Below are 14,898 nucleotides of genomic sequence, written 5' to 3'. Positions count from 1 at the left end.
TGCTAGACCCACAAGCAGCAAGAGAATTATCTGCACTAGATTTCCGAGTTTTCTTGCTATGATCTATCTTACTTCTTGTTAAAGGAGGGGAATAGCACAAATTATTTTTATCACATCTGAATAGGAAGGTGAAGAAGAAGGGGTTTGATCTCCTCCTTGGATGAAGATTTTTCCTCAACTAATGAATTAATATTCTTTGGAGACAATTGATTTGACATTAATTGATCAACTTGGATCTCATCACCCATAACTTTTTCCATAGGGGACTTCAAAACTTCATATCTATTACTGGAGGGAGGATGCTCATGAGATTCATGCTTACTAGCATGTGGCCCCTTATTCAAAAGCTTCTTGTGTTTCCTTGTAATTGGTTTGAATGCTCCTTGCTCATCATTGTTATGAGAAAGAGGATTAGAAGAAATTTGAGAAGTTGAAGCCTTAGGACAACTTTTTGCAAAGTGCTCATACTCGTGACAAAAAATACATTTAAAGGGAATTTGTTCATAATCTAGGGCCTAGAGATGGGACCGACCATCCAAGTTAAGTTGAATGGCCTCTGGAAGACCTTTTGAAAAATCCATTTCAATGCAAATTTTGGCATAAGATAAGTTATTCTCCTTGTCCATATCACTAGAAATAAATTGAGCCAAGTTATTTCCCATAGCCTTGAAAATACCTTTCACCCCTACAAAGAAAGGGAATATATGACAATCTGATCCACATATGGGAATAAAGTTAAATAAATTATAAAGTTCACATGATTTATAAAGTCTGATATTGTTTATGATATTTACTATGATGAAGTTTATTTAAAAATTTGAGGAAATCCATTATGAATATAAGAGTATCATTAATTCAAAATTTGACCCATAATTATTAAACAAATTGATTCATGTTAATTCCTAACTTAATCTCTCTAAACATTCAATAAATTTGAATTTAGAATAAATCTAAACTAATTATATTATTTTTTATAACAATAAGATATATTATTAAAACACTCAATATAAACTCATATATAGTTACACCAGTCTAATAGAAAATCAATATCAATATCTAATTAGAAAAATAATATCATTACCATTATTTTTACAGTGTTATTTTCAAGTATATTATAAAAATAAATGAGAAACATTCCTTAGTATTAGAAGTTTGAAATTGAGAAACACTAATAAAAAAAGGGGTCACTATTAAATGAAAAGCATTCCTTAATATTGGAAGTTTTGAGAATTAAAAACACGTAAAGGAGGTTGATACAAAATGTTTTGCCAATTATAATAAGAATATTGTATCCAAACTTTTTATTTATATATAGTTTATATGACTTTGAATATCATATAATTTCTTTTTGTAATTTGATGAATGAGCACATGTGTATTTTGTGTATTTTGATAATATCAGTGAGTAATTAAAATTATATTTTTAGGCCGATAGGCTTTTCTATGCATCAACAATTGTCAACACTTTTAACCTGAACCGTTTGATCAAGTTTGACAGTTTCAACCGTTGATTTGAAGTTCACTGCTTTTTCCAAATATATGAGTTGCTTTCTTTTCACCTCCAGTTCTGCTGTGCATTGAACCTGGCCCTTTGAGTTGCATTACTGCTTTTTCCAATTCTTTTATCTCTTGAAGATATTTTCACTGTGGAAGATATTTTCATTGCTTTTTCCTTGACAGTTGTTGTTGCTATTTTTGGCCAACACTGAGCTTCATCTACCATCACCTTATAAATTCTCATGAGAAACTTCACACAGGAGATACTCTGTCCCCTGCAATCCTGGAAACCATTCAAAGTGCATCAGTGCATATTGCCCTTTTTATTGAGCGATACCATCTCCACAAATCTCCACTCCCTCGTGGTCGCCGCGGTGGCGCCTACGCGTTTCCTTCTCCCAAACACCACTAATTGGCGTAAGTTCTCTTGGCTCCCCTCCTTCCACATACCAAACACTCCCGCATTCTGTAACGTTCATGTCGCATTCAATATTTTTAATTTATAATCTGTAGAAATCCTTTCATGTTAAATCCTTTCGTCTTGTTTACCGTATTGTAATTGGCGACAAAGGCGTAACGTCTATACTGTATAGAATTATATGGAGAGTACTTATGTGCACGAGATTTGGGTTGGGCTCTACTAGCTCAGATGTATAGATATATTGAATAGACAACTCTTGTCATGCCTCTTGCGCTATTAGATACCTCTAAACTCAGAAATATTTATCTGATTCGGATGGTTTAAATATCATTAGTTATGGTCGTCATGTTGTTATAGCTGTTTTTTCGTTTATTATAAATCGATATACGACCTCTTTATTGTATTTTCTTACAAATTCTAATGAGAAACTTCACACAGGAGATACTCTGTCCCCTGCAATCCTCGGAGCCATTCAAAGTGCATCAGTTCATATTGCCCTTTTTAGCCTAACCTGGTTGCATGTTTATCTGGAAGGTTACACAATTCAAATCCAATTACCAGATAGCATTACCAATCTTAAACAATGTCCTATGCAAACAACCTTGAACATATTTTACCAGATGGCAGTATTACTGTACTGCCGGAAGCCTCTGCCTGTAAACCAACCGTTACAATTTATAACGAACCAGCGAAACACTGCAATTTGCAACGGATAACTTAACTGTTAAATTGCAATTTACCGTTTTTATTTCTTTTTTAACCTGGCAGTGTTGTCGCTGTTGACGTTCCAGAATCTTTATTCATCATTACAGGCATTTATAAAACAGAAAAACGTGCTGTCAAACGTTAAATTTCATTCCACGAAAGTTTACAACGACCCCGTCAGTCGGCAATCGATGAGCTGTTTCTGAATTTCATATTTTGTTCAATGCGTTCCAGTGAATCAAAAGGCTTTACTTCTGCCTAACTGAAGCACTCTCTCAAACTCATCTGACGCACTCAGCTACCACGTGCATAGTAAATTATACTCATGACTGACCGACTTTCTGTCTAGGGGAACTGGAACGCAGAAGAACTGACACCCTCTGTATGGAAAACTTAAGCAACTTCCACGGAGCAATAATGGGCCCATCTAAGGTGTAAAGTCCGGTACAACCCTGTTCGCACTAACAAACCAGAGCAGCTGCATAGCAATCAATTTCTGATAGAATGAGCACTATATTCCCAGTACCTTTCTCACAGCTGTTGGGCAACATCAATGTTTTCAACGTTCACTCAGGGATTACATTAGGGGTTCGCATAAATAAAGAGTGAGGAGATACGCACTTTTCGATTGACAAGGAGTTTGCAGAATATGTTGAATACTTCGTTGGTATGCTGGAAAATCTATGGAATAAAATCTGCTACAGTATTGATGGTCAAGGTAGATAATAAGGAGACGTACAGAGATTTCCTAGATGAGATTATATATATATTGGAAACTTTTGAATAGAATAGGTTGAGTATTGTTTGTAAAGTTGGCTCAATATTTTAAATAACTTTATTTTAAAACAAAAAAATAAGTACAGATACATTCTTTATTATCATTTAATTATTAAGTATATATATATTTTTTATTATTATTTAATTATAATCATGACAACGAAATTTAATATTATCAGTAAAATTTTGATAAAAAATTGGATACTTCAATTTTTATTATTATTTTGTTTATATTTCTAAGTCTTTTCTTCCGGAAAAAGATCTGTGTATTTTTTCCTGGAAAAGATCTATACACAAGTCACAAGGAATGACATTAGACAAAGCAACAGTAGACATCGGCACCAAAGAACGACAAGGGCTAACGTTCACTGCAATTTCAAGAGTGCGTTCATTGGCAGACATTCAAATCAATCCAGCATTAATCCATATCTTAAGCGTAGACAACAAGAGGAATCATTGCTTGCATCAAAATCTATGCAAGAGAATATACTCTAGCCAATCGTACAACCTGTTTTCCAGAATTACCCACGTGGTAAACACCACTTGCTGCAATAACCAAATTTTACATACATTTGCTTTCTATTACATTTAACCTCATATGATTTTATATTAGCTTGAAATCATTTATTTTATTTCAAATATTCAAACATAATATTTCCCGCCAAGAACAGCAAGGTCTAGCATTCGCTGTAATTTAGAAATTTCTTTAAAAAATCATATATTTTACTTCAGCGCTTTAAAAAACATGCTTTCGTCAAACACATCCATTGTCACTTACAATATTTTATTTTTTGATGGAAACAGGTATGGATACAGGCTATTTATGATTGTTGTATGAGTATTGCCAAAAAATTCAGCACCCTGCCCTAGCAAACATTGCCCATCATGCCTATATGATTACCTGCTCATTGTCAATTACATCTATATGTAATAAAATGCTCTTATTGTACATATGTTTAGAAGCCAACTAATACTTTCATTGTATATATGTTTAGTTATTAGCTACCAAACATGTCTCTATGTGTAGACCATATGTAAAATTTCAAAAAATACATTGCAAAGCATTTAACTATCTCCTGTATAATTGCTTGTGATAAACACACAATACCAAGTAAAATATTTAGAAGTATTCAAGTGTAATAAGTCTACTATGTTCCACCAAACATGATGCATAGTTATGGAGTGTCATAAGTTTTTTTGTACCTACAATTTTAATAAAAAAAACTTAGTTTACATAGATTTGGGCTTTTGAGTGTGGTTTCTATTGTTCATGGAACACTAGATGTTATGCTACTCACGTTAAGTTATCTTTGTTTCTTTTTTCAAAAAAGTTATATAGGAATATGTTTACCTTACATGGGCTTCTGCAATGACATTTATAGAGTGGTTAGTTGTTTGTTTTTAAAATAACATACATTTACATGAAATTTTCTAATTCTCTTCTTTTCTGTTTCAGTCATGTCACCGTTTTTAAATACATGTGAATGAATAGAAAGTCTTGTGCTTTTCTTTAAGTATTTCTGCTTTGACATGCTGCTTTGTTCTCTTTTTCACTTCCAGTATAAAGATCTTACATTCCCAGTCTGTACTGTCTCCTATATCTTTTACTCTATTTCATATTTAATAAACTGTACAATATCAATAGCAGCGAAGAAGGTGGCCCGACCTTTTATAAAAATTCAACAATTTCAACTTCATAAATCTATCGGCCTCTCTTTGTACCTTTTGGTACAATTGCTAGTAATATTGTAATATGGTTTTAAATGGTTTCTGATTAATCAATAATTTATTTTCTTCAAATACAAAACAACAAGTTATAAATTCTAAGTTAAAAAGTATATTCCTATTCAAATACAAAACAACAAGTTATAAATTCTAAGTTAAAATATATATATTCCTATTCACATAATAATGTATACGAAAATTTTAAAATTATATTATTTAAAATATTATAATAATTTATTTTTCTAAATCCAAAACTGAATAGTATATATATTATATTTCTTTACACTCAATATTCAGAAATCTTGAAATTCTTTCAATAAAAACTAACCAATGACTTCGAAACATCTCTCCCGTTCAAAAAAAACTTTAAAAAACATCAAATCTACATTTTAAATATAAAGAACTATCAAAATAAATATAAAAAATATATAATTAATAAAAAAAAGACGAACAAAATTATCCTTTGGTGGTTACTTGCATTACCTAAAGCTGGAACAGTGTTTCTGCATGTCGGATTAAGAATGGGTATATATATATATATAACATGTATGCTAAAATATTTCTAAAACAATTTATTATTATTATTATTATTTTTTAATTTTTAATTATTATTATTATTATTATTATTTTAATTTTTAATTTAATTATTATTATTATTTTTAAATAATAAAATAATATAAGTTTAATTTTTAATTTAAATTTTTATTTTTTTTACGTTGAGGTTCACAGATTTTGGGTGGCCGTTACATTTATGGAAAAATTTGGACAAATCAACCCCGAAGGGAATCTTTTAAAGCCTGTTGGCTAGACTAACACTAGCAAACTGGGTGGCCATTACATCCACCAGAAAATCTGGGTAGATCAACCCCAAAGGGAATCTTTTAAAGCCCCCACCAGACTAGCAAACTGGGTGACCGTTACATCCATCGGAAAATCTGGAAGGGAATCTTTTAAAGCCCGTCGCCCAGACTAGCAGTTCCTAGCCCCAAGGGAGTTGAGGAGAATTGACCTTGTGAAAATCTGGAAGGGAATCTTTTAAAGCCCGTCGCCCAGACTAGCAGTTCCTAGCCCCAAAGGAGTTGAGGAGAATTGACCTTGTGACCTCACGGAGCTAACCCTTGGGGCATTAATTATTATTATTATTTAAATAATGAGAAATTTTGTTATATTTTTTTGTTAAATTAGTAATGAAGATAGTTATTATTGGCTATCATCCCTGAATGGAGTATGGCTCATCACCATTGTTAAAAAAAAATCACACCACTTGGAATTATCCACTAGTGACTTGTAAAAATGTAGACGTTTCTGCTTATAGTCTTCCCTATTTTTGGTCTTTTGCAATTCAATCATTTTCTTGTTCAAATTGATGATGAGCTCACCCAACTTTCCAACAATCCCTTCATTGAAAAGACAATGCCAAGAAATTGATGCTAGCATATTCTCATAACTTTCTGTGATGTATTTGAATGCATCACATTCCAAAACGAAATGTTTTTCCAATTCCAATGTGTTTGAATACGTCACATTCCAAAACTAAATGTTTTCTATTCCACTAGCCATTTACAAAATTTACACACTCATTCTTCCCAAACTTCTTTAAACCTTTTCCACCGTCCATTAACTTATTTGTAAACCAAATTCTTACCTAAACAAAAATCATTTTAAAGCAACATCTTCTATCAACTAAAAAAGTATTTTAAATAACCAATTTTATTTTGGTTAAAATAAACAACTACCTCTGTTGACCGCCCAGCACTGATGAATTTTGCCCAAAATCCATTGCGAAACCACTCCGTTGATACCTAGTCAATCCCCGGCTCATGCTTAGACCACTTCTTTTACGCTTGTCGCTGGCTCTGCTGGAGGTAGCTTATATGCCTGGGCCAGGCCTGGCCTGGTTAGGTGATTTGTTGGTGAAATACAATTTAAAAATCGTAGATAGATCCAGATTTTTTTTTTGAACTTTATAGATAGATCTGGTTTTTTTGAACTTTGTAGATGATAAAGTAAATGTGAAAATCATCAAATTTGACCACTGAATCTGTTTTGAAATTCTGATCTTGTGAAAACCATCAAATTACCATCCAATTTGACCTTGTTGAGTGGGTCAAATCATCAAAATTGTTGGCGGTGACCACTTCGTTTAGACCTGGTCCTCGGCTCTGCCGGGCTATGCCTGGTACAGGTTGTTTACAGGTCAAATGCTCATCTGCCCAATTCAACGATTTCGTGTCCCGCTTTCCATGAAGCTTGGCATTTCTACCCTACCGACTCTCCCTGGATGCCTAATTAAGAGTCCTTACGCCTAATCTTTCCTTCAAATTTCACAATACCCCGCAACATTCCTCCCCTGCTATACTACCAGGTCCCTGAATAGGTCCAGGGATCGAATCGCATCAAATTGGTGTTCATCGTGTTTTCACGCAGCAGGTCCAGGGATCGAGCCGCATCGAATTGGTGTTCATCGTGTTTTCACGCAGCAGGTCCAGGGATCGAGCCGCATCGAATTGGTTTTCATCGTATTTTGACGCAGCAGGTCCAGAGAGAATTCCATGGCAACAACGGCATGCATATATTGCGCCCCTCCAATGAAATGTAGCCTCCACAGGCACAGAATTCCGAGACCGGAGAAGGTGTGCGAGCAGGGCCTGAAACGCCCTCAGCTGAGCGGTACCAGGTCACGGAGAATGATGACGATGAAGCCGGGATCGGAACAATCACCACGCCGCAGATCCGCAAAATATTCTGTTCATGGAGAAGTTGCACGGAGGGTTGTGCTGTTATCGAGCCGTCCTTCGGGCCCTCAGAGAATCCCCAGAAGGGATTTCCAGAGAGAGCCGAGCAGGCTGAGCAGGGTTTCCATGGCCGCCGATTGCTGAATAAAATTAGAGAATTAGATTGAGATTGTAAATATTATATTGATTATCATGATTCGTGGATGATTTATTTGATGCATACCAGATTTTTAGTTCAGAGTATTTTGTTAAAAATTCTGTCAATATGTTAAAATTTCAATTTAATTATTATTACTTCATCATTTAAATTTAATTATATTCATTTCTTAAAACATATTTTAATTTAATTATTATTAGTTTATCATTTTAATTTAATTTATTAAATAAATCGTAAAGATTTAATATTCTATAATAACACAAATCAAAATTCAATATTTACTTTACTTGATATTTTTTTAAGTGTCACATAAATTGAGTTATAGATTTTGAGCATATGGTATTGATAAATCATAATATTCACCCATAATATTATAACAAAACTTATTTACAAATTAAGAATTTTCATAGTAAAATATGGATAAATTCCTATGGTTAAGAATCTTGTTTCATGTCTTTTTAAATATTTATATATTTAAATTATGTATTAATTATGTTTATAATTAATAATAATAAATAGCTTAAATCTATCTTAACTTAAGATCTATCCAACACCAAGATGGATCAAATCTTTGTGCAAACCTCTTTTAGAGTGATTAGAATATAATATTATAGGAAAAAACCATTAATAAAATCCATGAGTTATCTATTATCACTATTTGCACTAATTTGTATTGGCCTCGTCTACCAAGGCGAGGCCGAAGAATTGCTACACTGCTAAAAGTGGTCTAAATCCGGGCAAAAAAATTTCAAAAAATCTTGTAGTAGCAGTGCTTGAATCATGTTTTTGATGGTGGAAATAGATTCGGCACCATCAAAATCCTCTAGGGCACCCAAAATCTTGAAGTTTGACAACTGTAACCTGGTTTTACCAAAATCCCTGATATTATCAAAATATCCTGTAACCTGGATTTACAAAAATCCTTGCTAGATATTATCAAAATATCGCCCAAATTTCCATGAGTTTCAGGGCAAAAAAGAAGTGTAGTTAGACCACTGCCTTTGGAATTCTTACATTTTTATAGTTCTTACATTTTTGGAGAGGCCAATATCTCCGGGAGAGCCAAAATTCTTATTGCTCAGTGAAAGCATTTCATTTTAGAATGTGAGGCCTTCAAAGACAATAAAGAAAGTTATGCAGATACGGTGAAAGTTAGCTCTTGGGATAATCTATTTAGCGAGATAGTTCTTACATTTTTTGGAGAGGCCAATATCTCTTGGAGAGCCAAAATTCTTATAGCTGAGTTAAGGATTAATTCTCATAAACTCTGTTGTGAAACAAGGCATTGGAAAAGGCCAAAAGAAGTGTGGGAGGAAAGAGTATGCATTTTTTGTTTTTTTCAAAAAGAATAAGAAGAAGAAGAAAAAGAAGTGTGGGAAGAAAGAGTATACATTTCTTGTTCTTCTGTAAAAGTGGAAACATAAAAGCATTTCATTTTAGAATGCGAGGCCTTCAAAGACAAGAAGGAAAATTATGGAGATATGTTCGCAGCTAGCTCTTGGGATAATCTATTTAGCGAAGGGTTTGTGGAGAAGCTGGGAGCATTTATTGTGAGGCCAAGCAGATTAATAAGCAATCTGTCCCATATGCTATATTTAATATCGTGGACGTTAAAATATTTTTCTTTCAATTTTTTCTTTTCTAATAGAAAAAAACTATATCTTTAGTTGAATTGAGGCTTCTGTGATCCATAATATTTGAAAGAATAACTTCGGTGTAAATCACATATAGACATACATTTGTTGATGCGTTTCGAACCAACTAGTGTGGTTCATCGTCAGGACAAGTTGAAAAAACAGATCCAGCTTAGCATGATAAATAGTCTGAGCTTAGCATGATAAATAGTCTGAGCAGAGTCTCCAACGGCTAAATTAACTATTAGCATGATAAAACGGTTAAATTGACTAACGGCTAATTTTAACCTTACGACCCAGGTCAAATTCTTATTTATTAATTTAATGTTATTATTATAATTATTATTTTTCTTATGGAAATAAGTTAAATTAGGTAAAATGGTTGGTTTTAAAAAGGGAATTTATGTGTGAGAGATTTTTCAGCGAAAATCACATGGAGTATCATTTGTCGACCGCGTTTCGAACCAACTAGTGTGGTTCATGGTCAGGACAAATGATACTCCATGTGATTTTCGCTGAAAAATCTCTCACAATCTTGATATGGATCACAGAATCCTGAACTCTATAAAGAATTTATTTATTTAAATAAATATATATATATATATATATATATATATATATATATATGGTTATTAAGGTAAAAGTTAGGATTAATAATTTTAATGGTTAGTTTGATAGTTTATTTATTTATTTAAATTATTAAATAATTATTATTGGTATTCTACATATATATATATATATATTAATTAAAATCATAAGTTGACTAGTATTTTTATTCAATAATAATTCAATGGTTAGTTTATTTTTATGGAAGTTAGTTAAAATATAAAAATAAAATAATTTTAAGGTTAAAGATGTAATTATTTATTTATTTAATTTATTTATTAACAATTATATATATATATATATATATATATATATAATTAAAGTTATAATATTCGGTTATTAAAGTAAAAGTTAAGATTAATGGTTAGATTAAAAAGATAATTTATTTATTAATAATCAAATATATATATAATTTAAAAAATAATTTAATAATATATTTATTAATAAGGAAAAAATAAAAAATAAAAAATAAATAAAAGTAAATAAATAAATAAATAAATAAATAAATAAATAAATAATTAATTAACTAATAAATAAATTAAGTTAGAATAAATAATGTAAGGTTAATTTAAAAAGGTAATTCATTTAATTATTTATTGCTAATATTATATATATTATAATCCTAGGATGCTTAAAAAAATAAATTAAAAATTAAAAAAAAAACGGAGAGGGCAGAAAAAACGACTAAGAAGAGAGTGCCGGAATCCAGCATTTACTGATTTTCCAACCATCGTCTCTATTGAGATTGCTCCGTCTCTTCTCAATCTCAATAGCTTCCCTCAATTTACGATGGTGAAACTGAGCGACTTTGGCAATAACCTTGGCCTCCTCAATACACACATGATGCTTGGTCTTTTCCACATGCTCTGCGAAAACCCAAAACTGAAGACTTATATCTTGTTGAAAAAAAAGATTCTATTAAATATTATTAAAAAATAACTATAATTTTTTTTTGGTTTAGAAATGCCTATTGTTTAACGTAATTATATTTAAAATATAGGTATAAGTGAAACCTTCGTCTGCATCCCAAGAGGTTACGTCACCATCAAACATAATAGAATTTTGACCAAAACCTTTACAGGTGGAGAGTTAGTGGCTACGAGGATCGAATTGAAGATAGAATATTTCATATTTGGACACTTTTATTTGTTAGTATTTTTATGGTCATTTTTTCTAATTTTCATAAAAGAATAGTTTAATGAAATTATAATTTTGCTTTAAAAATAATGGAAATTCTGGAATTATTTGATAAAAAATTAGCAAAAATTATAAAAAAATAATAACAATTATCAACGCTTTAGAAATTTTGAAAAATCTAAATAATAACTATCAACATTTAAAATAAAAACCCCTAAAAAATAATTTTCCGGCAGACAATGGCCCTTCCACCTGCCACTTGTTTACGAAATAATCTTTGTTCGCCTGTCATTTCGCTGCAATTCGTTTGCGCTGAGTATTTATTGCAGATCGCGGGTTGGCCACCTTTATCCGTTAGTATTTTCAAGTCACCTTTTATTGTTATTATTTGGAGGAGTTGTTTATAGAGGTGGAGGAATTGTTAGATAGTCAAAAGTTGTCAGAATTTTGGTAAAAAGAAAATTCAAAATTTTTTATAAATGTAATATTTGAATCATGTTTTTGATAGTGGAAATGAATTCAGCACCATCAAAAAGTTCTAAAACCCTTAAAATTATGAAATTTGACAACTTTTATTTAAATTAAAAAAACCTACCAAATTTTTTCAAAATATAATTTCCATAACTTCCCAGGGAAAAAAACATAATAATTAAACTATTACTTACTTTTATGTGAATCGTATTTCTTTACAAAGGCTTTTGGTTTTTTCCATAAGAATAGTCTGATGAGTCATAATTTTGCTCAGGAAAAAAATTATGCAAAAAATTTGGGAAAGATTTTAGGTGCCCAATGAAAAAAATCCAAAACATAATTTTCCATGGCCCGGGTAGATAACGCCCCTTACACATGCCACTGGTTTAGGGATTTGTTCACCTGTCATTTCGTTATAGTTTTTGCAACTCCAAAAACTAATTTTCCATGGTCGGGGTAGATAACGCCCCTTCCACAGTTCCACTGCCACTGGTTTAGGGATTTGTTCACCTGTCACTTCTTTGTAGTCTTTGCAAATCCAAACAATAATTTTGCATGGCCAGGGTAGATAACGCCCCTTCCACTGCCACTGGTCTAGGGATTTGTTCACCTGTCATTTCGTTATAGTCCTTGCAATTCATTTGCGCTGAGTATTTATTTATTGAAGGTCGCGGGTTCGAATCCCTTGAGAGTGGACATGGATAATAAATGCGGGATTGAAGCCTGCTGAGGTTGCTGCGTAGGGTTGACCTCGAGATTGCTGCGCGGGCGGGCGGGGTTGATGATGAGATCTGGAGTGTGGATTCGTGAATGATTTAACGGTACAACGAGCCTCATCCTAACGGGGAAACAGGCTGTTAAAAATATTAATAATAATATGAAAATGAAAATGAAATGTACTAAAATGCAAATGATAATGAAATAAAATGATATTTTAATGTCTAAGATACTAAAAATAGTTTATGGGATTATTAGTTTTTTTTCGTTTTTTGCAATTCAATCATTTTCTTGTTCAAATTGATGATACGCCGACCTAACTTTCCAACAATCCACCAATGCTAGCGTATTCCCATAACTTTCTATGATGTCTTTGAATGCATCACATTCCAAAGCCAAATGTTTTTCCAATTCCACTCCGGTTTCTCTGATGCTTTTGAATGCATCACATTCCAAAACCAAATGTTTTTCCGATTCCTCTGCCCCAGATGTACAAAATAGACACACCCATTCTTCCCAAGCTTCTTTAGGGCTTTTCCACCGTCCATTAACCTATTTCCTTTCCAAAAAACCAAACACTTACCTAAACAAAAATAATTTTAAAACAACATCTATAAATAAAAAAAATAATTTTATATAAACTGAAAAATATTTTAGATTAACCAATTTTATTTTTGGTTAAAATAAACAACTGCCTCTGTTGACCGCCAAGCAATGATGAATTTTGCCTAGAATCCACTGTGAAACCACCCCGTTGATACCTGGTCAATCCCCGGCTCATGCTTAGACCACTTCTTTTACGCTGGTCCCAGGCTCTGCTGGAGGTAGCTTAGGCCTAGACCACTTCTTTTAGGCCGGCCTGGTCTTACTGATGAAATTTGATGGTAAATTGGTTGTTATAAGGTGATTTGTTGGTGAAATACAGTTTAAAAATTTGTAAAATTATTGGGGTTTGGAATTTTTTTGGAACTATGTAGATGTGAAAATCAGAGTAGATGTGAAAACCATCAAATTTGATTAATAAATTTGTTTTGAAATTCTAAATATATGAAAACCATCAAATTTGACCTGATGAGTGGGTTAAACCATAGCTACCAAGTTCGGTCGTACTGGCCAGAAAAATTCGGAAATACGGCAGTACGGTTCGATTTGGCGGTAAATTCGGAAATTGGAATTCGGTACGTTTTTTTTTTTTAAATAAATTTTTTATATTAATTTTTTTTTTTATAATAAACTTTAAATGGTAGGTTAAACTTATTAACTTATTACAATGATGGATGGAATTTGGTAAATAAAAAAAATTATAATAAACTGTAAATGGTATGTCAGGGATATTACAGTTATGATGGAATTTAGTAAGATGGTATGTTAAGAATATTACAATTATGATAAACTGTAAATGGTATATTAAGAATATTATAATCATAATGGAATTTAATAAAATGGTATGTTACTAATATTACAATTATGATGAAATTTAATAAAAAAAATATTAGTATAAAATTTAATATTTAAAAATAGAAATTTCTATGTTGTTTAAAATATAATTTTTTATATTAAAAAAAAATTACATTTATTATTTAACTTGGTAAAGATTTTTTGTTAAGATATATATATATATATATATAATAGAAATTTCTATATTAAAAAAGTATAGTAAATAGTAAATTGCATATTAAAAAAGTTATAGTTGTAAAAAACAATAAATTATATATTAAAATATAGTAAAAAAATAGTAAGTTTATACGTATTAAAAATAATAAATTCCTATAACAAAGAAAAACAAATTCTTATCTATAAATATTTATAAAATATATATTCTCCAATTTTTTTTATTTGAATTTTATACTTCCCTTATTCCCCATTAGTAACAAAATGGAAAAGATGAATTAAAGTTGGGGTGTGTTTCTCCCTTCCTCTCTATTGGGGTGTGTTTCTCCCTTTCGGTCTGTTTTGAATTGAGTAGAATGCATATCTGGACTAACAAAATCTACACTGTAAACAACTCTTTGAAAGTTTGTTTCACTGGAAACGCTAAATCTACAAGGAGAGAATTATGTTGTTTTAGTTATTAATTAATAATGTTGTTATTTTTTCTTATTTTTAAAGGTTTATATTAAAATTTAGGACTTGATAATATGATTTTTTTTAAATATATATTAGAATATAGATTTTTTTTTTTAATTTAAAAATAATTTAATTTTGAAAGATCTCTACTTCCGAATTTTTCCCGTATTGTATTTTAGGTAATCGAATTTTTTCCGTATCGAATCGAATTCGAATTCGTATTCGAATTCGAATTTGGTAACTATGGGTT

At 31.3% G+C, this 14,898-nt stretch overlaps 1 protein-coding gene across 1 annotated transcript; it reads left to right on the top strand.

The window, feature by feature from the left end:
* Positions 1-6,774: 6,774 nt before the first annotated feature.
* LOC149177545 (uncharacterized) lies at positions 6,775-8,072 on the top strand. Its single transcript, XM_089423426.1, has one exon. It carries the CDS (start codon positions 7,677-7,679, stop codon positions 8,001-8,003), a length of 327 nt encoding a protein of 108 aa, XP_089279552.1. The 5' UTR covers positions 6,775-7,676; the 3' UTR covers positions 8,004-8,072.
* The last annotated feature ends 6,826 nt before the right edge of the window (positions 8,073-14,898 follow it).

Source organism: Pinus tabuliformis, chromosome 4_1, assembly GCF_031772625.1.
Source record: "Pinus tabuliformis cultivar Carrire ecotype Pingquan chromosome 4_1, CPIR1, whole genome shotgun sequence".
NCBI classification, from domain to species: domain Eukaryota; kingdom Viridiplantae; phylum Streptophyta; class Pinopsida; order Pinales; family Pinaceae; genus Pinus; species Pinus tabuliformis.
This window is presented reverse-complemented; position numbering and strand designations above follow the sequence as displayed.

Bases quoted from the DNA above. Each gene is read 5' to 3' on its own strand.
- LOC149177545 (XM_089423426.1), top strand. From the start codon at position 7,677: ATGGCAACAACGGCATGCATATATTGCGCCCCTCCAATGAAATGTAGC.